General features: G+C 42.7%; 1 protein-coding gene across 1 annotated transcript in view; it reads right to left on the bottom strand.

Annotated features, from left to right (window-relative positions):
* Positions 1 to 24,597, bottom strand: part of BCAR3 (BCAR3 adaptor protein, NSP family member) — a 94,095-nt gene extending 69,498 nt beyond the window's left edge. Inside the window, exons 1-2 of the mRNA XM_075833190.1 lie at positions 24,467 to 24,597; positions 2,634 to 2,962 (exon numbers count right to left, since the gene is read on the bottom strand). Coding sequence (XP_075689305.1) covers positions 2,634 to 2,953 — 320 coding nt within the window. The 5' untranslated portion in view covers positions 2,954 to 2,962; positions 24,467 to 24,597. The remainder of the gene's footprint in view (positions 1 to 2,633; positions 2,963 to 24,466) is intronic.
* Between the last annotated feature and the right edge of the window lie 220 nt (positions 24,598 to 24,817).

Genomic DNA, 24,817 nt, shown 5'->3' with positions numbered 1-24,817 from the left:
CTCTGTTTAGGGATCTAGCAGCTCAGCTATCCCAGTCACAGATCTGAAATAAGAGGACAACTCAACGACTAAAATTTATTTATTTGTTACTTTAATTGAATTGCACTTTAAAGGGGCATTCAGGTAATAACAAATTATCACCAATCTGCTGGATAGGTAATTACTGCTAGATCGGTGGGGGTTCAAAAACTGGGATCCCTACTGATTGCTCGAATGGGGGTCCCGTGTCACTCATTCCCACCAGCCGCAAGACCCCGAGGAATTCAATGGAGTGGCGGTGGAGTACGCGCCTTGCCGTTCTACTCAAAGTCTATCGCACTGACAGAAACTTCAGAGCATTTCAGACAGATGTAATGCAGCCACATTTTAGCGTCTGTATTAGGTCTGCAATACCAGGACCTCCCATGGTCCTACTGAACAGGACTTCGTTCACCATAGGGTCCTTCTGACACTGGCCTTAGACTAGTGAAAAATACTCACAAAAGTTGATCAGAGGCATCCTTCATGCATATTCAACTAAAGTAAAAGCTTTGTAATGAAGGCTGGGATCATATATGAAAGCTCAGCCAAAGGTTGCCAATGGTAAGGTAACCAAACTGAGCAATATTCCCGTAGCCTCATCTGTCAATAGAGCAGAAATCAGAACGAGTTTGGTAAGGTTAAATGGTAATGTGGACCTCATGACCACTATATCTGTATCACTATATCTGCCCAAATCTACTCTAGTATTTATCTTACCAAGACAAAGGTCAGGCAGTGAGGCGGTGCCGGCCCTCATGAGTAAGATCAAAAGTGACTTACGCATCTAGCCCTCGCCCTTCTCATTAGCCCTAGATTGACTTGAGGCTACCTACATATTTCTAGAGCATGATGTTACCATCGCTGCTCTCACCATAACTGCCTCGCGTTATATTGTAGTCATGTTGCCATTGTACTTGGACTGGACAAGACCTTCAGAGCTTTCCAGTGAAGTGTTTCACATTCTTTCTGGTTGACCTTTTCTTACCTTGAAGTTGTAGGACATAATTACTGCATAGACGCACGCTTTAGTTGCTGTGTACTGATAACATCTATTTTCAGCTTCTGGTCATAGACCGAGTGTACAGTGTAATAAATGTAAAAACTAGACTGAACAGGCACAGAGAGCAGCACTTGTATTACAGAGTAGCAATCTGCTAGGTGTTTACCCATTTGTTGTAAGTCTGTAACTCTAATAGACCCTTTGTTTTCTATAAATTTCTGCAAAGTGGTTTCTATTGGTGTAAAAGTGATTGAAAAGTTCCGACAACTGAGTAAAGACTTGTAAAAATTCTTCGGAATACACTCAACTTCTGCATTGTGTATTCCAAATATTTGCTCTAAGTATTTACTTAAAGGGGTTATCTTGGACTTTTTAAAAATTGTCAACAGGGCAAGGGATGTTGTAATATAATAAACAGATTCCCCCGCTCCAGCAGTGAGGTCCTGTTCTCCGCTGCTCCGGTACCAGTAGCTTCTGCAGCGGTCACATGTCGTTCATCAGTCATGTGCTGATGCAGCCAATTGGTGGCCTCAACGTGCCGTTCGTGGCAGTATCACTGCTGAGGCCGGCGATTGGCTGCAGCGGCACTTGACCGATGAACGGCTTGCGACTGCTGCAGGTGCTCCAAGGACCGGAGCTATGGAGAACGGTGCCTCAGTGCTAGAGCGGGGGGCATTTCAGGGGCTGAGTATCTGCTATGTTATTATTTCACACAATCCCCTACCCTGCTGCTGACTTCGAAACGTCATAGATAACTCCTTTAAAAAATATCTATTGCTTTATCTAAATATAGCTCGTAGAAAAGAACATATATAGTGCTTCAAGAATGGTAGCAGTGTTTATTTACATATGCCAAAAAAAAACACTGCCCGCTGCAATCGAGGTTCATGAGATCCGTACTCAGCATGGACATAATTACCACAATAGCGGACATAGCAACTACTATGGAGCCCCCCAGCAGCCAATGAAGGAAAGAATGATAAGTCATGGTTAATTGTTACTTGCCTGGCACTAAGGAGACACATTGACATTTGTCATGCCACAACGTCGAAAGTGATAGCTGTGCGACTTGAACTCAACTTGCCTGTGACTTTATTTTACTCCATTTTACTTTATTGAGATAATTGTTGCATGAAAACCTCATGAAAGTTGCATGCATGCTACGCAATTTATTCCAATAAACTGTAACTGAAAGAACCCATTAAACACTCTAACATAATACACATATATTTGGTATGTCCAATTCTTATGACTATATAGTAGTAGAAAAATCAAATAGCTCTGAAAAAGTAACCTGTTTTACAGATAATATTGGAGGCAAGAAGCATAGCGTATCATAAGTGATATATGGGCATGTCACCATACAGACCCATTAAACCCACCACAATTTGCGCCCACAAATAACTCTAAATATATCAGCCAGCAAGGGGCGTAAAACTGGCACCATATAAAAGATGCCCTTTACTAGGGCCTACAGATATATTTACTCTGGCTAACAATTGATCTTAGCTGTAGATCTCCATTAGGTTTGATGGGTTGTCAAAGCTTATGCAAGGGGCAAAATGGGTTTATTTAACGTTTCCATGTAGCAGTTTCACATTTTCTACATTACCTTGTGGGATACATTGATGTTCTCCTGTCCTGAAATGGATATTCCTCTATTATATCCTGCATTTTAGGTGTAGGTCCTCTGTGTGACTTGGAGTGTGGCAAGGTTCCCATGTGGCTGAACATGTCACTGGATCTAATGGGAGTCCTGTCCTTCTTTTTACGTGGTAATGTGCCATGGATACATACATTCTGAAACGAATCTGCCCGCCGCTCAACAAGGGGAGATTTGCTGCTTAGAAGATCCATTGACGATGCCAGTGGGAAAGAATGGTTCGTTTGCACGTTTCTAGGGTAACTGGCAAATTTCCCAGCAGCCATCATTCTTCAGTCCTGACAAAAAAGAAGGAACAGAGCAGTTTTGATAATTGTTGAGACAAAAAGACACAGAATTCTCAGTTTTCAAGAGCCTTAGCAAAGTCAGGTGAAAGAAACGACATTTCCCTTTACAGAGTGGTCCCTTGTGCTCACCACAGAATGTGAGACGTTTTCCCATTCACGGAGCCTCTGCTCTCCAATGTGACTTTGGCTACTTTCCATCCCAGTCACAGTTCTTGACAAGTCTTTCGTGCTTTTTACCGCTTTTGTTACCCGAGTCGACTGATTATGTAATTTTTCCTTTAGATCTGTGACCCTGAAAACCATTTGCTAAAACGGAACACTTCCGAACAAAATAAATACTCACTTGCCATTTCTGTTTGACGTTTCTCTGACCTGAATACATAGTAATCTACATATGGTGGTCTGGCGCTCAACGTGAAACAATTTCTGAGGCCACAGAAAAAACATTTTAGAAACATTGAGATTCATATCTTTTTGTATTGAGCTTTATATATAAGAAGCTGCGGTGAGGCATATCATTTAGTTTTTAAACATGGCGCGTATAGAGTTTGATATATTTTTATGTTGTTCTGACCTCTGAAAAACGATTGATTAGTAGGGCACCTTGGTGGGGGCCTGAGAGGAGGGACCACTATTATGATATTTAATCGTCCTCGCTTCTAGTTGGGTTTTTTCCTTTAACATAGTAACATAGTTTGTAAGGCTGAAAAAAGACATCCATCCAGTTTAGATTGTAAATTCTGCAATGTTGAACCAGAGGAAGGTAAAATCCCCATGAGGATAAAGCCAATTCTCCTCATCTCAGAAAAAATTCCGTCCTGACTCCAATATGTTCATCAGAATAAAATCCCTGGATAAACAAACACATCTCCAGAAATCGAGTACATAAAACTTGTAATATAATTACACTCAAGAAAGGCATCTAGGACCCTTTTTGAGCTTTTTCAGTGAATTCACCATAACAACTTCCTCTGGACTATAGTTCCATTGTTCCACTGCTTTTACAGTAAAGAATCCCCTTCTATGTTTATGTAGAAACCTTCTTTCCTCTATACGTACAGGATGACCCCTTGGTATAGTTACTGGGTATAAATAGATCATGAGAGAGATCTCTGTATGGATCTTTAATATTTATATATATTTATTAGGTCGCCCCTCAGCGGTCTTTTTTTCTAAACTAAATAACCCTAAATTTTATAATCTTTCTGGATACTGTTGTCCACCCATTCCATTTATTCCTCTGGTTGCCTGCCTTTAAACCCACTCAAGTTCTACTATGTCTTGTGCACTGGTGCTCAAAACTGTGCACAATTTTCCACTTAATTTATAAAATAGTAGAAATATATTCTCGTCATGAGCATCTACTTTTGATGCATCCCATGAACTTATTTGCCTGGGCAGCAGCTGCCGGACACTGGTTGCTACTGTTAAGGCCCCATGCACACGACCATAGATTTCATCCGTAATTACAGACCCATTCATTTCTATGGCTGACTGACTCCTTCCCGTATATTTATGGGAAGGTGTCCGGGCCGTAGAAAGCTTCAGTAAAAAATAGGACATGTCCTATTTTTTTATTTTACGGACCGTGCTCCCATACTTTATAATGGCAGCACGGACCGTAAATGCTGATGACTGTTCGCGGCCGGCCGTGCCCGTATTCATGAACCGTGATTACGGGCACGGTCGTGTGCATGGGACCTAACTAAAATTCTCAAGTTCTTTTCCATGTCAGTTTTACCCATTATTTTCCCATTTAGTATGTAATTGCGTCATATATTTTCCTTCCAAAGTGCATTACCTTTCATTTATTAGTGCTAAACCACAGTGCCACGTGTAGATATTGCCACAGAGCCACCAACATACTCACCTGTATTTCAGAAAACCCTAAACAGTGTCACTTTTTGTACCTTCCAACCCGTGCTAGACAAATGACAGCTAGTAACTGAATTCACATAAACTATTATAGAGTCATTTGCAAGAATATACAGCAGTACAAATGAAGTGAAATACTTTTGTACAATTTTGCAATGCAATTGGTGAATTGGGGAGTAGATAAAGCATGCAACCGTCTATTAGTACTCTGACTCCCCACACAGACTCTTGGAACATCAAGTGTGCCAGGCTGCACTGTGTAAATATTTAGTATCTCAGATTTGATAAGTGATGTGGTGCTTGGCGTCTGTCGGTACCTTCCTCTATACTTGTGCTGATGGCCGTTACTATGGAGCTAATTTCTACTGCCCTATAAACCAGGGAATGATGTCAGAACATCAAAACACTATTGTCTTTCAATCTTTACTAACATCTAGAAAGGAACACAAAATCACAGAATGTCAAACATTACATTTCTTTGTATATACAGAAATAATAGTGTCTTCAAGCAGCACAAAAAAAAAAGGTAAATAAAAGTTGTTGGTTATGTTCATTCACATAGTAAACTAAACATATCATAATCCCTGTATTCACTAGAAATTCTCACTATTGAAAAACTGGCCACACATTCAATGATCTGGCCATATGCATTGGAAAGTGCACACATTTGCCTTGCCCATAAAGTGGGAGAGCTGAGAAGCTGCCACACACATCCGGTGGTCTGACTGGCAGCACCCATGATTGCCAGTGGACGGGGACAGGAACAAAGAAAACCGCAGCTGGTATCATGGCGAAAGTCGGATTTAAGCCAAATAAACAGTCTGCATTGCATGGCCTAGTGACAGGTCCTGTTTAAATTACTTTTCTTGGCCCAAAGAGAAAGATATTTCAGCAGATAAATTGTGCTGGGATTCTAAAGGGATTTATCTTCTGAAGAATGCAATGTATCGTCCCCATTTACACTATATTTGCATGCAAATACATTGGATGGACAGCCTGGTCATTTATACCAAATCTACAATTATAGCTCTGTAGGTGAAGGATAACCAGCAGTCACTGGAACCGCCTAAAAATGTACCCTACAATTAACATGATTCACACGTGATTTGCCCTGAACTTTGACCCACGATCTTCATGAAAGTGGATTACCCAGGAGTCACTTCACAGGCAGCTTAAAAGCGGGTCGTCTTTTTTTTTCCTGTTGTGTGCAAAGTAAAGATGTAATTTAATTTCATGTTCTATCCTTAGACTTCCTAGGAGCATATGCCATCAGTAATGGCGAAAATAGCATAAAGTCTAGGGACATAATAATAATAATAATAATAATAATAATAATACAGCAATCTTGTTTGTTACTATAATGGTACGGTCCCATGTAGCGGCGGCCGCATGCGGCCTAAACCACGCCCACATGCAGTGGCCAATGGCTGCACGATTTTGCCAGAAAGTCTACCGCTAAATGGGACCGTACTCTAAGGGTATGTTCACACGCTTAGCAAAAAACGTCTGAAAATACGGAGCTGTTTTCAAGGTAAAACAGCTCCTGATTTTCAGACGTTTTCCAAGCAACTCGCGCTTTTTGCTGCGTTTTTACGCCTCTTTTTGGAGCTGTTTTTCTATAGAGTCAATGAAAAACGGCTTAAAAAACGCCTCAAGAAGTGACATGCACTTCTTTTTTGCGGGCGTTTTTTTACGCGGCCGTTTTTCCAAACGGCCACGTAAAAAAATGGCCCGTCAGAACAGAACGCCGTTTTTCCCATTGAAATCAATGGGCAGATGTTTGTAGGCGTTCCGATTTTTCGGTCGTTTACGGCCCGAAAATAAGCCGTGTGAACATACCCTAAGTCTCCTGCACTTAGGACGGAAATGCTGCGGATTTTGAGTGCAATTATGTGGATAAGATTCTCATCCATATGCTGCTGAACATTTTCCGCAAGGAAAAATACTCAAATCCACAGCATGCTCATTCTGTTACAGACCTCCACAGCGGGGGTACACGCTTTTTTATGTAGAAGGGGTGGAATCCACGCATAGCACATGCTGATTTTGCTGTGGAAAAATCCCCAATAAATCCGCCACGTGTATGGGTACCCTTAGGATGAGTTCTGCCACAACTCGCCGTACCGTAGACATAAAAAGTCTTTTAGGTGAAGGGAAAATGTCAGCAGGTTTACAAGGCCGACATTATGGATACAGGGCTGTAAAACGTGCCCTCACAAGCAGTAAATCCTCTACGTACAAATTGTGTATAGTTGTATAAGTAGTCGTAGAAGTCTCCATCTTTGAGACACACTTAGCTTGAGGTTTATTTCTTAATATCAGGTTCACATTGGGCTGTGTTTTACCGTACAATGGCCAGATCTTCCACATTAGCAGATGAGAATTTAGGCATTTCCATTCATACAGTGTGGGAGATTATTAAAAACTAGTGCACGGAAAAGGTAAAGCAGTTGTCCATAGCAACCAATCAGGTCACTGCTTTCATTTTCCAAATTCCCCCTAGCAAATGAGAGCTAGAATCTGATTGGTTGCTATGAGCAATATTTTTTTTTAATCAGTTTTCATAAACCTTCTCCAATGTTTCTTTTTTTTTTTTGCTACGACTTTTAGAGCAGAATTACGTTTAAAAAAATTATCTTATGTACTAGGCACGGCGATTTCCGACCAATGACTTTAAAGAGGAAAAAATAAAGGATTGACATATATGCAGTTTTCAATAAGCTCTAAGAAACAATTAGGGTATGTTCACACGGCGGGGGTCCGTAACGGCTGAAATTACGGGGATGTTTCAGCCTGAAAACATCCCCGTAATTTCAGCCATACCGGCATGTGCAGGCGCTTGAACGCCGCGTCAATTACGGCCGTAATTAGCGCTGCTATTCATTGGAGTCAATGAATAGCGGCTCCAATTACGGCCAAAGAAGTGACAGGTCACTTCTTCTACGCGGGCGTCTATTTACGCGCCGTCATTTGACAGCGGCGCGTAAATATACGCCTCGTGTGAACAGACAAACGTCTGCCCATTGCTTTCAATGGGCAGATGTTTGTCAGCGCTATTGAGGCGCTATTTTCAGACGTAATTCGGGGCAAAAACGCCCGAATTACGTCCGTAAATAGGCCGTGTGAACATACCCTTACTAGAACTGTTAATAAAAAGTCACAGCAAAAACTGCATATCCCTCTCCACCCCTGTATGAACAGCTATTTATATTAATATATACTGTATAAAGGGAGATGACACTGAGTCCAGTGTAAACAGGGCAGCGATCAGCAGATGAACGAGCAAATGCTCGATCATCTTCTAGTCGTATCGTTTTAAAAAAGTAAAATATTATCGTTGTCAGCAGCACATGTCCCTGAGGATAGTAATGTATGTGGACGAGCGATCAGAGTAACGACCGCTCGTCCCCATCCATAGCTCCATGTGACAGGAGCAAACGATCGCCGATCAACGATGTCTCGTTGATCGGCGCTCACTGCACCGGCCGATTATCGGCTGGTGCAAAATGGCCTTTACTGTATGTAGTGCAAATCATCATTAATATAGGAGAGATAAGAGACCATAATATGCTTTTGTGGTGACATTATTAGGCCAGGATCACACACACATTTTTTATGCAGTTTTTGGATAAGTTTTTTGAGCCAAACCAAGAAGTGGACACAAAAAAAGTCTTTTAGTATCAGTCTTTTATTTATACCTTTCCTTTCTTTTAGATCCACTATTTGTTTTCGGTAAAAAAACTGAGCTAAAAACTGCCCTAAAAACTGCATCAAAACTGTGTGTGTGATCCTGGCCTAAATGTATGGATGTTATCAGGCGTTACACAGTTTATTTGCTTCAGAGTGGGAGTAATTCCCGCAGACCCTCCAGAGAATGAACTGTGTCCAGCACAGCTGTGCACTCCCAGAAATTAGGCGGAAAGTCTGCAGCTGTCACAGCATATGAATAATGGACTTTCACATTCAAGCACGCTTCTTCAAACTAAGATTACTGGAATTTTACAGCAGGTTAGCAATTCTACATAGGGTTGTCGTGTCCTTACACTGAAGATTAACAGATCCATGACACACAAACACAAAGTTGTAAACTTACTTGGGCCCTATTCAGACGAGCGATGTTCATGTCTGGGTCCTGTCCGAGTGTATAACTGACAGAAAAGGGATTGAACACTGACCCATTAAAGTCAATGGGCTCACTCACATGTCCGATTTTCCAGACGTTCTGCCCGTACAGAAAAAATTGCGGTATATACTAGTTTGACTCGCCCATTCAAGTCAATGGGTCAGCTTTTTTCACGGACGTGGAGACCTGATGGTCATTGATGCTACACTGACGCTAAAAACAAACAAATTGAACGCACTGATACAATACTGGATCAACTCTAATGTAAAATCGACAGTTTTTCCCTGAAGAAACCCTAAGGGTATATTAACACGCTTAGAAAAAAAAAACTTCTGAAAATACGGAACTGTTTTCAAGGGAAAACCGCTCCTGATTTTCAGACGTTTTTTAAGCCACTCGCGGTTTTCGCTGCGTTTTTGGAGCTGTTTTCAATAGAGTCTATGAAAAACGGCTCCAAAAACGTACCAAGAATTGACCTGCACTTCTTTTTCGCGACCGTTTTTTTACGCGGCCGTTTTTCAAAATGGCCGCATAAGAAAACAGCCCGTCGTAACAGAACGCCGTTTTTCCCATTGAAATCAATGGGCAGATGTTTGAAGGCGTTCTGCTTCCGATTTTTCGGACGTTTTTCAGGCGATAACGGTATGTGACTGCACAGCGTGATCTCGCGAGTACTGCTAAAAATGAATGGAGAGAAGTGTATGACGCTGATTGGTCAGCGACATAGACATCTCTTTACAACACCCAGTTGGTAAAAAGTAAAAAACACGTCCAGTTGTCTATTAAGAAACTAATTAGCATAAATCTAAAATAGTTTATAACTTGCTCAAAATTGATAGTTTTTAAAAAAAACAAAAAACACTGTTGTTATCTACATTACAACGCCGATCACATTATGTAGGAGATAGGGCACTTATAATCTGGTGACAGAGTGCCTAAGTCCAGGGGCCAGTTGAGTACCTTGACCCTAGGGCTATGGTCACACAGGGTGGACACGCTGCGTAAAAGTACACAGCGTATCTGCCCTGGTCTTCGCAGGGAATTCTGGCCGAAAAAAATTGTGATGCAGTTTTTTCGTCCGGAAGGCCCGCTGTGGAAAACAGCGGTAAAATTAAAAAAAGCCTATACTTACCCGTAGTCATGGCAACGCGTCCCTCTGAATCTTGCATCCCATGAAAACATCATCCCAGGAGACCAGGCTGCATGACGTCGGGTAAGCATAACCATTTTTTCTTTTTCTGAGTTGCAATTTTTGCGGCTTCTGCTGCAAAAATTGCGGGCATCTGCTATTTGTTGCGGGTTTTACCTCCCCATTGAATTCCCATGGGAAAAACCTGCAACAGAAAACCAGCGATTCCGTAACATAAATTGACATGCTGCAGATTAATAAAACGCATCGCAGGTAAAGTTGTGAACATTTTTTCGGTTGATTTTTACGCAGCGTGTGGATGGGATTTGTTCAGAGTCATTTAAGTGGGTGGGGCTTAGAGGGAAGAGGCGGAGCCTGACAAATTCACTATAATACAAATGACTGCTACAAATTTTTAGAGAAATCTATGCCAGCTCTAAGTTGGCAGAGATTTCCCTTTCTGGGGCATAGCAGAAGATGCAACAAATTTATTCAAAGGCTTGCGCTTCTTAAAAAAATTGTCTCATCTTACTCCTGCGGGTTTAGCGTATGAAAAACCAGTCTAAGGCTGTGTTCACATTACCGTCGCTTTCCGCGGAGGGGTTCCGTCTGAGGTTTCGTCGGGTTAGCCCCCTCAGCGGAAAGTCAAACGAAAACCTCAGCTTTCGTTTCCCTCACCATTGAACTCAAGTTAGACGACTGCCCTATTGGTTCCGTCAAGAACAACGGAACCCTGTCACAACGGTGACAGACGGAAACCATTAGCTAGGTTTCCGTCACCATTGATATCAATGGTGAGGGAAACGGAAGCTTAGGTTTCCGTTTGCCTTCCCGTTGCGGGGTTAAACCGACGGAAACCTCAGACGAAATCCCTCAACGGAAGAGCAACGGTGATGTGAACCGGCCCTAAGTTAATTTTCCCAATGTCTGTGGTTGATTTCTATTTGTGTATTTGACAAGTGTTGACTTGTATCGCTGTGTCAGGGGAAGTCCAGTGAATAGAATAAGTACAGATACAGATGAGTAGTTCAAGGAAAACAAATGGCAGAAGAACATATGTAGGGGTTTAAAGGCCTCTCCGCTTTATCTTTAAAGAACTGTCTGTATCAAGCCGATTTCCAGAAGCTTTGCAAATTCCTTTTCCTTCCTTGATAATCAGCCTATCTAATCACTGTATCCTGCAGACTAAAGGGACCCTGTCTATGTTGTTTGTTTAGTTACACCTAAAAGCTAAACCTTTCAGATCTTCTCATCCCCTCAAAGTCAGAAAGAGCAAATGCTGGTTACATTATTGCCTGTGAAGTGAGATGAAACAGGGTGCTGAGAGCTCAACACGTGCCCCTAGAACAAATACTGAAGAACTACCCTGGTGAGGTGACCGGCCATTAGTATGATCTGTTTACCTGCACTTAAAGGGATCAGTCAGAAGGTACACTACTACTCTTCTTAGTATACCAGTTATTGTATGCTGTAATCAATGGGGAAAAAAATCTATACTAGAAAGTATGGGTATGTTCACACGGCAGCGTCCGTAACGGCCGAAATTACGGGGCTGTTTCCAGGAGAAAACAGCCCCGTCATTACAGCCGTAACGGCATGTGCAGGCGCTTGAACGCCGCGTCCATTACGGACGTAACTGGAGCTGGTTTTCCATGGAGTCCATGGAAAATGGGTCCATTTACATCTGAAGAAGTGACATGACCCTTCTTTGGCGCGGGCGTCTATTTACGCGCCGTCTTTTGACAGCGACGCGTAAATATACGCCTCGTGTGAACAGACAAACGTCAGCCCATTGCTTTCAATGGGCAGATGTTTGTCAACGCTTTCAAGCCGTAATTTTGGACGTAATTCGGGGGTTAAAATGCCCGATTTACGTCCGTAAATAGGCCGTGTGAACATACCCTAAGGGGCCTTTTACACAGGCATATTTCCTATGCAGTAACGAGCCGGGTCGACGATAATAGAATTTGATCGTCACTCATTTGCTCTATTTACATGGAGTAATGATCGTGAGTAAGGGGACTAACAATCGGCAACAGGCTCATTCGTCCCTATACAGATTGCATCTTGTCAGCAGCACATCCCCTATTTACACAGGGAGATGTGCAGCCGATAATCGTTCATTTTTTTTTAGCTGCACTAAAAATGCGATCAGCCAACAAAAATTTGCTCGTTTGTCGGCTGACAGCTGATAGTTTCGGGCTGGGGTTAGGCTTCGTTCACATCTGCATCGGGGTTCCATTCATGGGTTTCGTCAGACCTTTCCGTCAGGGAAACATCATCATTGTACTGGCAACATGTAAATGGGAATAGCAAACAAGAAAAACATTGGTGAAGAGTAGGGTTTATTTTGCTTCAATGGGGATTTTTTTAAATAAAATAGTTACCATCATTCATTATCTGTCTCAATAATGAATTTTTGGGTTGACGGTATAAATGGGTATAATCTCGTACTGGTTAATCCCAGTCAATTGCTTGAGATTCTTTATACAAGTTCTTTGATGAAAGCCTGAAGAGCAGGGAGTAAAGGGTATCTTTTACACCGGCCAACAATCGGCCGATGCAGCGAACGCCGATCAATGAGACATCGTTGATCGGCGCTCGTTTGCTCCTGTCACACGTAGCTATGGATGGGGACGAGCAGTCGGTACTCCGATCGCTTCTCCCCATACATTATCATCATGTTGGCAGCGCGTCTCCCTGTTTACACAGAGATATGTGCTGCAGATAACGATAATATTTAACTTTTTTAAAACGATACGATCAGAAGATGATCGAGTGTTTGCCCATTCATCTGCTGATCGTTCCCGTTTACACTGGGCAATTATCGGTAACGAGTGTTCCTAGAACACTTGTCTGCCCTATAATTGTCCACTGTAAAACCCCCTTTAGTTAGGACCCATTTAATACATCAGAAGGAGACCTTCACTGATCTGCCTTAGGACAACAACATGAGATAGTGAGTCCTTGAAGATTAGTGTGTCTCTGTGTATAAGCAGCAGAAGGTTTTATTTTCCTTTTTACGCAGCATCAGTGTTGTGAAGCGTCCCTCATTTTCTTTTATATGTGAGTCTTAAAGAGGCTCTGTCACCAGATTAAAAATGCCATATCTCCTAAATCATTTTATCGGCGCTGGAATGTAGTTAACAGCAGTGTTTTTTATTTTGAGAAACAATATTTTTTCAGCAAGTTATGACCTTTATTACATTTATGCAAATTCATTTCTTAATGCCCAAGTGAGCGTTTTTTAACTTTTAACCAAGTGGGCGTATTACAAAGAAGTGTATGACGCTGACCAATCAGCATCATACACTTCTCTCCATTACACCCAAGCTTGTTTCACTGAACAGCGTGATCTCGCGAGACCACGCTGTGACGTCTCTTCTGCCCACATGTCCTTCATCCCTGCGTCTGAAGACTGAACATAGATCATCTTCAGGCGTATGAGAAGTTACAGTCGTCGGATCTGCAGGATCTGCAGCAGCAGCGGAGGAGGCAGCATCACACAGTGCAGGTAAGCATATAGAACTCCCTAGAGAGAAAGGACCTGTGGGCGGAAGTGAAGTCACACGAGATCGCGTTGTTCAGTGAAACGAGCTGCAGTGTAATGGAGAATCACTTCGTATGATGCTGATTGGTCAGCGTCATACACTTCTTTGTAATACGCCCACTTGGTTAAAAGTTAAAAAACGCCCACTTGGGCATTAAGAAACGAATTTGCATAAATGTTATAAAGGTCATAACTTGCTGAAAAAATATTGTTTCTCAAAATAAAAAACACTGCTGTTATCTACATTCCAGCGCCGATAAAATGATGTAGGAGATATGGCATTTTTAATCTGGTGACAGAGTCTCTTTAAGGCCCTTTTACACCGGCCGATAATCGGTCAGTGCAGCGAGCGCCGATCAACGAGACACCGTTTAACGGCGCTCGTTTGTTCCTGTCACACGGAGCTATGGATGGGGACGAGCGGTCGTTACTCCGATTGCTCGTCCCCATATATTATTAGCTTGACGGCAGCGCATCTCCCTGTTTACACAGGGAGATGTGCTGCCGACAACGATAATATTTTTAAAACTATACGACCAGCAGATGATCAAGCTCGTTCATCTGCTGATCGCTGCCTTGTTTACACAGGGCAATTATCGGCAACGAGCGTTATATGAATGCTCGTCGCCAAGTGTAAAACCCCCTTTACTTACCTCTTTATGACATTTCACATTCCAATCACATCAGTTACACCATCCATCCACTCTCTAAACTGCTCATGACATAAAACCATCCTCTTCAACATGTGCATGTTAACCTGCCAGCCTTATACAAAATGAGTTTGACCTCTGAGTAGTTGTGTAGTGACCTTTGCTTTGGTGGTTTGTAAAGCATTTCTAGCTAACATTCCAAGTGTCCTTGGGAAAAGTTTTAAGAGGTTCTACAGGTGAATCTGATTTTATTTTCTCAAAGGACATTTTCCCATTGACATAGTCAATTTAGACATAAAACACGTTTCCCCTCTAACATCTCAAATGGAATTGACAGTGATCATCCACTACCCCCTATGTTCATATAATTAAAGGTGACTAAATTAAAAGAAATGCCCAAAAGAAGCCCATATATTTTCATATTTGCAAACATTTGAATCTCAAGTCGTGGAACATTTTACGTCCCGTCCAGCCCTTTTCTACTCGGAAATGCCCAAGAATAGCCATAAGAAATCCTTTTAATGCAAATAAGTGTAAATCCCATCCCTTTTAGTAATAGGGATTGAGGGACAGTACTGTGAAAATCAGGACTGTTGGCAAGACTGTATTTTCTGGTAACATCACAATGGTTGGTAGATCGCTACCACTATGCTATGCCAGCATTGAACCACCAAGGGCACACTCATATATTGGAGACCTGCATAGCTAATATATCTTTATTATGCCAATCCCTCCCTCAAAGATGGACCCGTTCCGATCAGTTTATCAGTCTTCATGAGACAACCCCTTTAACATTCAATCAAAGCAATATACATGTATAAAACGGCAAAATAATTGGACCAATATTGAGGACTAAACAGAATAAGGCAAAATAAGGCCTGAAGTAATGAGAATGAAGCTTATAATAAGACCTGATATGACCTACACGTTTTATTAAAATGTACTGTTTGGATTGTGTTTTTTATAGTAAGAATATGAGCAGAGCAGCTATCCTTAAGGGCTTATTCAGACGAACGTATAATACGTCCGTGCAACGCGCGTGATTTTCACGCGCCTCGCATGGACCTATGTTAGTCAATAGGGCCGTTCAGACTGTCCGTGTTTTTCACGCAGCGTATGTCCGCGACATGTCCTATATTTGCCCGTTTTTCGCACATCACGCACCCATTGAAGTCAATGGGTGCGTGGAAACCGTGCACGGCACACGTGCTTTTCTGTTTACAAACATACAAACAGAGTGTCATAATGATGGCGGCTGCGCGAAAATCACGCAGCTATGCATCATATGCTGCTGACACACGGAGCTGTTATGGACCTTTTACGCACGCAAAACGCCACGTTTTTTGCACGCACAAAACGCACACGCACGTGTGAATCCGGCCTAACTCTGAGATGGCAGTCAAAATACTAAGGCCTAATGCCCACGACAGTGGTGATATCGCGGTCTGCAAAACCATGGATCTGCTGTCTGTATTTGCAGTCCATTCGTCTGCAAAAAACCTTCCGTTGTGCATCTGCGTGTCATCAGTATTCACAGATCCGCAAAAGAAAAAGGAAGGCTGGAATTGATGTCACCAGTTTGTCCCAACCCCCTGAGAAGGTCACATGATCCACAAATACGGACAGTAAAATGATATGTCCTGAGTTTTTGCGTCCCGGACTCCCAGCCCACACACGGAACAGTGAATATCACAGTGGTGTGCATGGGGCCATTTAAATAAATGGGTCCGTGTGCTATCTGCAAAATTGCACACAGATAAAAATCCATGGTCGTGTGTACTAAGGCTTCATTCACATCTGCGTCGGGACTCCATTCATCGGTTCCATCTGAGCTTTCCGTCAGGGGAACCCATGAACAAAATCCAAACGGAAACCATAGGTTTCCGTTTGCATCACCATTGATTTCAATGGTGACGGATCCAGTTCAAATGGTTTCCATTTGTCTCCGTTGTGTAAGGGTTCCGTTGTTTTGACGGGATCAATACCGTAATAGACTGCGCTATTCATTCCGTCAAAATGACGGAACCCTTACGCAACAGTGACAAACGGAAACCAGTGGCACCGAATCAGTCACCATTGAAATCAATAATGATGTTTGTTTCACTTTAGATTCCATTCACGGGTTTCCCTAACTGAAAGCTCCAACGGAACTCATGAACTGAGTCACAATGCAGATGTGAATGAAGCCTAAGCCTTAGGCCTCATTTACACGAACGTAATATACGCGCGTGCGACGCGCGTGCTTTGCACGCATGTCGTACGCACCTATATTAGTCAATGGGGCAGTTTAGACGATGCGTGAATTGCGCTCAGCGCGTGTGCGCAGAAAAAAACTCACGACATGTTCTATAATCGTGCGTTTTTCGCGCACTCACGCACCCATTGAAGTCAATGGGTGCGTGAAAACCACGCATGCCGCACGGAAGCACTTCCGTGCGAACTGCGTGATTCGCGCAAGAGCTGTCAAACTCCTGAATGTAAACAGAAAAGCACCACGTGCTTTTCTGTTTACAAACATCCAAACGGAGTGTCAAATTCGAGATGAGCGCACCGAACTTCACCGGGTTCGGCCAAACTCGTTTTGACCGAAACCGGTAAAAAATGTTCGGGTACGCGACGTCAGGAGACAGTCACTGTCCACGGTGCTGAAAGCGTTAAACTGGTTCAGCACCATGGACAGTGACTTCCGCTCCGAAAATCCATGAAGCTGTAAAAAAAAAAAGACGTTCTGACTTACCGATAACTCCGGTCCGACCTCCCGGGATGACAGTTCAGTCCAAGTGACAGCTGCAGCCAATCACAGGCCAAGCACAGGCTGCAGCCAATCACAGGCTGCAGCGGTCTCATGGACTGCGGCGTCATCCTGGGAGGTGGGGCCGGATGACAAGAGAGGGACGCGTCACCAAGGCAACGGCCGGGAGCCCGGACTGGGGGAAGCAGGAAGTTCTTGGTAAGTATGAAAGTCTTTTTTTATTCACAGGTTGGTGTATATTGTGTTCGGCATTCACTGTCGAGGGTGCTGAAAGAGTTACTGCCGATCAGTTAGCTCTTTCAGCACCTTGGACAGTGACGGGCGTCGACTAGCCTCATCTCTATGATGGCGGCTGCGCGAAAATCACGCAGCCGCGCATCATACACGGATGACACACGGAGCTGCCAAGTGCCTTTTGCGCGCGCAAAACGCAGCGTTTTTTGCGCGCGCAAAACGCACACGCTCGTGTAAATGAGGCCTTAATGTGTACAAGTCTGTAGTGATGACTCAATTGTACAGAATGAATGTGCAGATATCCATGTCTGCAGAAGGAGCTGGAATGAGTCAAAACCTCATACAAATTGATAGAAGTTACTGTAATTGTTTCTGCTTTACACATATGCCGTGTAAACATTTAAAACAGGAGACGGAGAACCGGCATCTCATACGGATAAACATTGTATACCGGCATAACCGCAGTTCAAGCCACTGACAACGTTATACAATCGAGGCCCCATTCCAGGCTTTGATATGGGGGCTAATGCATTCTGGTAAGACCACTGCTAAACATTTTAATTGGAATAGATCTCTGTATAAAATGCTAATTCAGCACCAACAGCTGCAAAGCAGACACATGATCTATGAAATCTATACCTATATGCCATGGCGGATGTATGGAGCATAGAGATGCACCTGAGCTGAAACTGTCACTGAAATGTTTCTTCTGTCCATTATAATAACTTACAGAATTAATATAATTCAGGAGGTTTACCTGCAACCTAATAAAAAAACAAAACACTGATATCACGCTCTGATACATAGACAGATTCAACTCTGCTCCATCTGTACATGAGCATGATTTTGTGCCAGAGGGGCTTGCTGGGAACGATGTTGTAACCAGTGTGACCAAACTCAAGACACAACGTTCCATTCATGCGAAAAGAACAATGATGCAGAACAATGTTACCCCGACATTGAGATGCAGCCTACTTGTTCAGGCCTCTCTTACTAAGGAGGCTGCTTGGAATGTGCGTCTCCTCCAACTGTCTCCCAACTGCAGAACATTACAAACCCCTATCAGAGAGATGGTAAGCCAACAATAAGCCAGATGGCCTGAGCCATGCCCTGTATAGGAACAAACTTCAAATGCATTTCTAGCACAAAAGGGCATTTGAGCACACACAGACGGGCGCACTAAAAACTTCTACAAGCAGCCACTCCGGGTTAACAGAACGTCTTCTGTATTCTAAGTGAAATACATATGTTAAAGGTGCCAACATGCTCATTAGTAGAATTGCATGACCATTAATGCGGCGGCAGCATATAGCTGAGGGATTACAAGCAGCCTGGGTGGCGGCGAGGTCCCTTCTCTAAATAAGAACTGGGTCGCTTCTTGATGCCTTGTTAGTAGCAATTTCACACTTGGTTAAGGTGCAGAATGTGTAATTGAATACCATTTTATATATTATAGATAGGATACAATGGGACATATTCATAAAAAAAATGTTGAAGAAGTTTTATATTATATATTGAGTGGAGTATTTGGCCACCGTTCGTTGCATATCCTCCTTGTGGTCGACAGTTTTCATGATCTGGGGGGATAGCTTAATATGGTTCCAACTTGCGCCACATTTATGAAGAAAATACAATAGAGGAGATATATCAAAACTGGTGCGAAGGAAAAGTGGAGTAGTTGCCCATGGCAGCCAATCAGATTCCACCTCTCATTTTTCAGAGGCCCTTTGGAAAATGAAAGCAGCCACCTGATTGGTTGCCATGGGCAACTACTCCACTTTTCCTTTGCACCAGTTTTGATATATCTCACCTAATATCTTCAAACTTCAAGAAACTGCTAATGCCAGGTTATACGTTTACAAGACAATTGCTCATTTTACAATTCCCTACCATAGCTCTAAGGGTATGTTCACACGACAGCGTCCGTAACGGCTGAAATTACGGTGATGTTTTCAGGAGAAAACATCCCCGTCATTTCAGCCGTAACGGCATGTGCAGGCGCTTGAATGCCGCGTCAATTACGGACGTAATTGGCGCTGCTTTTCATTGGAGTCAATGAATAACGGCTCCAATTACGCCCAAAGAAGTGACAGGTCACTTCTTTGACGCGGGCGTCTATTTACGCGCCGTAATTTGACAGCGGCGCGTAAATATACGCCTAGTGTGAACAGACAAATGTCAGCCCATTGCTTTCAATGGGCAGATGTTTGTCAACGCTATCGAGGCGCATTTTTCGGACGTAATTCGGGGCAAAAACGCCCGAATTACGTCCGTAATTAGTGCGTGTGAACATACCCTAAAGGTGAAGCTTCATGTTACGTGAAGTCATACATGATATGAATAAACATTTTTAGTATCTGATAAACATGACTATATTTTTTTAACTGACTGGGGTTACTTTACAAGCACCAGCTGTTGCATAGCTGAAAAAGTTACCACAAAGCGACATGTGTGCACAAAGTCTCCCTTAACCAGGCCAATAAGTATTGGAGAAACCGCATCACCCAGGCCGGCGTTGGTCATCTGATGCTGGCGTAAGGAATGTAAGAATTTTGCCACTCCTAATAACTCCACTTAAAAAGTACTTACTTAGGAACAAGTGCATTACAAATGCGTGATTCATTATTGGGGTTTTAAAAGAAAACAAGCAAAAAAACAAACAAAACATAACTGAATATTTGTGTCTAAATGTACATCAAAGGAAAGAACAAATTGTGTATATGAGGTGATCCTCGTAGCTCCAGTCGGCATGTCTGACATTCTAGATTGGTTTTGAGGAGAAATATACTTCTTGAGAACATATGAAAAAAGAGAAGGAATGACACGTTTGTATGTTCACTGTAGCAAACGCAAAAGCTGCACCAAAAAGCTACATAGAACAAGGTCCTAAAACTCATTTGGTCCCGAATTGTCCTGTGATTCGCACATAACTTAGCAGGAAATATATATATATGTAACCAGGTTGCCCAACTCTATGGATCTGTAAGCTCCGTATTTCCGGTTATTCTTAGGAATGCTCATTAATCCTGACCATTTGGAAGGTCAGGTTGTTGCAATAAAATGGTCTAAGTTCTGTGGATTTATTTGGGGTTTATTTATGAGCATTATAACAAAGAATGGGGAGGCTCTTGTTTAAAACAACCAATAACATTTTAGATGTCATTTTTGTGAAACCGGTCACACAAGGAGATGTCTCCTGTGAAATCTATGGTCGGTAGACTGCCGTACTGTTGGTGGGGAAATAAGGGAAGTTTTGCAAAATTACAAGACTTTTCAACAGGTTGTTTCTATGTCCTGTGCAATATCGGGTGCTCTATAACTGCTGATACTGTGCAACTATTGGTTGGATCATTTGAGCAGGAAGGAAAAACTGCACCGTGTCCGTGTTTCATAGCTACCATCTATTTCTTTTTTAGGTCTACTAAGTGGGTTTATAAATGCTAGAGGACACATGCAGGACATTAATAAATGACCAGTATCTAGGTATTCAACGTTTTGAAAAAAACAAAAATGGGACTATGGTTACAATGGGGGTCCTCACCTATGTATTTACATTGAATTTGCATATGAACATGATTAAAAGTGCTATAATTCATTAATGTAAGGACCGATACACAGAATTCCCCATTTACTAAAAAATGTTCAGCCACATAAAAGTCATCCTGTCAGCTGACTTCCTCCATTTGGACGATATAGATATAAATAAATGGGTCAGCACAACTCAGCATCAACTTTCCTTACTTGTGACACCTTCTATCATTTCCTTACTAAGCCACATGCAGTTTAATTTACTGTAGAAGACATTGGATCTGAATGATCAAATGATTTATATAACCCACGTAAAGAATTGTGCTGCTTAAAGGGGTTTTCCAGCTTCTGACAACTGATGACCTATCCACCGGATGCACATGATCAGCTGGTCCGGTGCATCCGTGCACCGGACATAAATGCCGGAGGCAGTTGGCTCCGGCCACAGAATAGCGGCTGAGCTGCAGTACTGCTCAAGTGAATAGGAGGTCTGAATTACGGCCGCTCCACAATGGTCAGAGCCAACTGCTTCTGGGCTCCGTACATAGCATTATGTGCCACAACATCCGGTGCCCGCAGGCCACCGGAGCGGCTTATCGGTGCGGGGTCCGGGTGTCGGACCCGCACCGATGACATATTGATGACCTATCCGGCGGATAGGTCATCAGTTGTCAGAAGGTGGACAACCGCTTTAAGGGGAGTCTGTCAGCAGTTCTGACCCCCCAAAACTGTACAGTTTAGTTCACATTTGCGTTTGGTGTTTCCAGTGCTCTGCTCCGTCAAAAATACAGGAAGCGCCAGATCCATTGACTTTAAGGGGTTGCATCGGGTTTCTGCCATGGTGTCCGTCGTTTCATAGGTCAAACTATCGCAGCATGCTGCACTATTTTGTCCCAAATTTTTGACAGGATCTGTTACGGAGGACCCTAACAGAACCTCCAACACAGATGTTAACGAAGCCTAACACCGCTAGATACTTAAAGGGGTTGTCCCACTTTTAAATGTTATAGCAATATAATTCAGGATTAAAAATTAATTTGTTTTGGGATTTACTGTGTTAGAAAAATGCTCCAGTTGCGAGATACTGCCTTAACTTTATTATAATAGCGCCCCCTAGTACTCAATCTGTACAGTAATGTGCGCGTGCTCTACTGAGCTGAATGAGGGAGGACGCACATGCTCAGTTTTACTCTCCAACTGCCACCAGCCAATAGAAAATGTCTTCTCTGCTTGTCAGTATAAAAGTAGAGAAGAAGCTTTTATTTAGATACACAGTTTGTCTTCGTCAGTTATACAGGGCTGGGCTTTGTGTAATAGTAGGCATTGGTAAAGCTTCTCCTAGAGAGGAGGCAGAGGCAGTGAAACTGAATGATCAGCCTGTACAAGCTATGAAAGGGAGGGGGAGGAGCGGCAAAAGAAAAGACACGCCCCCTGAGCCGCCAGCGTCAAGAAAATCTAGCAGAAAAATTGGAGCAATGAATGGGGAGATTTCTGGATCCATGTACCGTAAGTTACAGGGCTGGTTCTAGCTTTGTTAGAAAGAGACTGTCATGCACTATATTATGTCTGATTTTCTTTCTTTTTTTTATTAATTCTGGGACAACCCCTCTAACCAGGCAAATGTACTGTTTTATCATCTGTAAACTCTACTCAACTCCTCCCCTCTGCTCTTGGGATTTGGATTGAAGATCGTATGACGCTGGGGACCGCTATAATCGTCACTCAAGTGCCAAGGAAAAGGGACAATGTAACTAGAATGCTTCACTAACACCTATGATTGGTGAGACACGTCCCAATTTATAGACCCCTACTGCATCATCATAGGAATAGCAGAGATCCTATCTTTTTCCTATGAGAAAAGGGAAGGGTCATGTAAAAAAAAAAAAGGACATTTACAAATATTTTCATAACATTATTAAAGAGGTAGTCTGGTTGACACCTTTGCTCTGGAAGACCCAGCACACCCAAGGGTTACATGGACAGTCCATTTATGCAAATGAGAACAGTGTAATGCTTCATTTCTCCTGTGGTAGCGCTGCAGGGAAGTTGAAAACATGCTACTGTGTACCCTCCTAGATTGCAGTTGATCGCTGTGCATCCCAGCAGCGGGACACCCTGTAATCGTTTTATCCTCAGGAGACTCTTTTTTTTGTCCAAAGTGGAGAATCCCTTTAAGCACCACAAGGTCCCTTCTGTAATTCCGTTTATCAGAATGCTGGCTATACACGGTGCAATGATGTGGCCGATGTTTGCATTGGTCCAATATATTGTATATAATACAGCCATTTTATCTTTCCAGGGACTTTCAACTCCACACAATCTGGGAAGCCACAGGTTGCCAGCGTTTCTTTAGACATTTGTCCACATGAAGAAGCTTTTAAAAACACATAAACCTTGGGGGGTGATTTGGTAAACCTTTACTGACAGTTCTGAGCTGTGATCTATATTCATCTCAGTATGCAGGTCACAATAAGCTAGAACACCACTGAGGTTTCATTTGCTAATGTGCACTAGAAGCGACGAGCAGAGAATACATTACAGCTGTCAAAGGCAATGAAAGTCACAAAAGGACAGAACCCACACAGCAGAACTTCTGTCATTAAATCGGACTTGCTACAACTAAATATTCAGTTACTTCTGCTGGGAATAGATACAGAGAATCGTCCCAATTCCAACAGAATTTTTCCTATATCCAAATGATTTTCCCTTTCTGCAATCTACAATGGAACGCGAACGGTTGAAATAGAAGACGATCATCCAATGACTATTTACATAGCAATATATATATTTTCCACTTTGAAATAATTGTTCGATCATTGCTAGAAATACTATTGGTTGTATCACCCACATTATATGTATGACCTCAGCTGGCCCATTCCGCTATCCAGCTGCCTCTACTCTACTACACATGTAACATTTCATACCTCAGTGAGAAAAAAAAAAGCATTCAAAGTATAGATAGTACACAGCGAGAATCAATGACTATAACACAAAAGATGATAACCCAATGGATTTACAAAGTGACTCTACAGTAAATGACCTGGTAACATGACCCAGTTCCTTATCGGAAATACTCCTGAGATCAGTGAACTGAAATATAACTGTATTATCTATATGTAGTGTTTGCAAATTCCAATCTTTATTGCTGGAACAGAGTGCATATGCTTCAAAGCATTATAGGTGTAGCCTCAAGAATTACCTGGAGGTAGAAGAACTCAGTCACATAGTGATGTAGTCACTTGGTATCTATGTGGCAGACCATTAGGATTAATGCCACACGATTCTATAAATTTCCATCAGTCATAATTGCTTGTATATGTGCCATAGGAGTACCCACTATAATTCATGCTTGTCCATTATTGGTCAAATATTCCAAAACAATCATCTCATCCATGCACAACTTTAAACATAGGTGAAACTAATAATATTCTGGGGATGAACACTTGAGTTTTCAGTATTGCTGTCAATCATAGCTTTGCCCAAAGTATTCATTGTCCTAGATTCCTAATATGAGTTATGGCATGATTCTGCAGTTAGTAACTGGTAACTAACCAACATGCTAGGAACTGGCCCCATGCAAACAACTCTTGAGCAGTCCCTGTACAGGGGGCATGCAGGTAATTTAAAGGTACAGCAGCTTAAACAATCCCTCACCTGTGTGTCTATGATGAGAGCCTGTTATCCAGCCAACATAGTGTACAGTCCAGATCCAGAATGATAATCTTCTTTCTCAGTAAAGTCAGTGCTCTTCAGCAGTATTCACACATTCCCAGCCCAGATCCAGCAGCTAGATCCCCGGGCAGCCCACACTACACACAGCAGCAGCTCAGGGCAGGCTCAGCACTTGGCAGCCACTCCCATGCCCTGCCTGCTTATGTGATGATGAGCCTGGACCCTGCCTGGGGCTCTTCATTTACAAGTGATGACCCAGCTCTGCCCTGCACTACACACAGGGCACATCCACACTTTGGCCATTGTCCAGCAGCTGACCGGCAGGAGTTTGTG

This window comes from Rhinoderma darwinii, chromosome 7, assembly GCF_050947455.1.
Source record: "Rhinoderma darwinii isolate aRhiDar2 chromosome 7, aRhiDar2.hap1, whole genome shotgun sequence".
Classification (NCBI taxonomy): domain Eukaryota; kingdom Metazoa; phylum Chordata; class Amphibia; order Anura; family Rhinodermatidae; genus Rhinoderma; species Rhinoderma darwinii.
The sequence above is the reverse complement of the archived record's forward strand: the minus strand, read 5'-3'. Positions and strand labels throughout refer to the sequence as shown.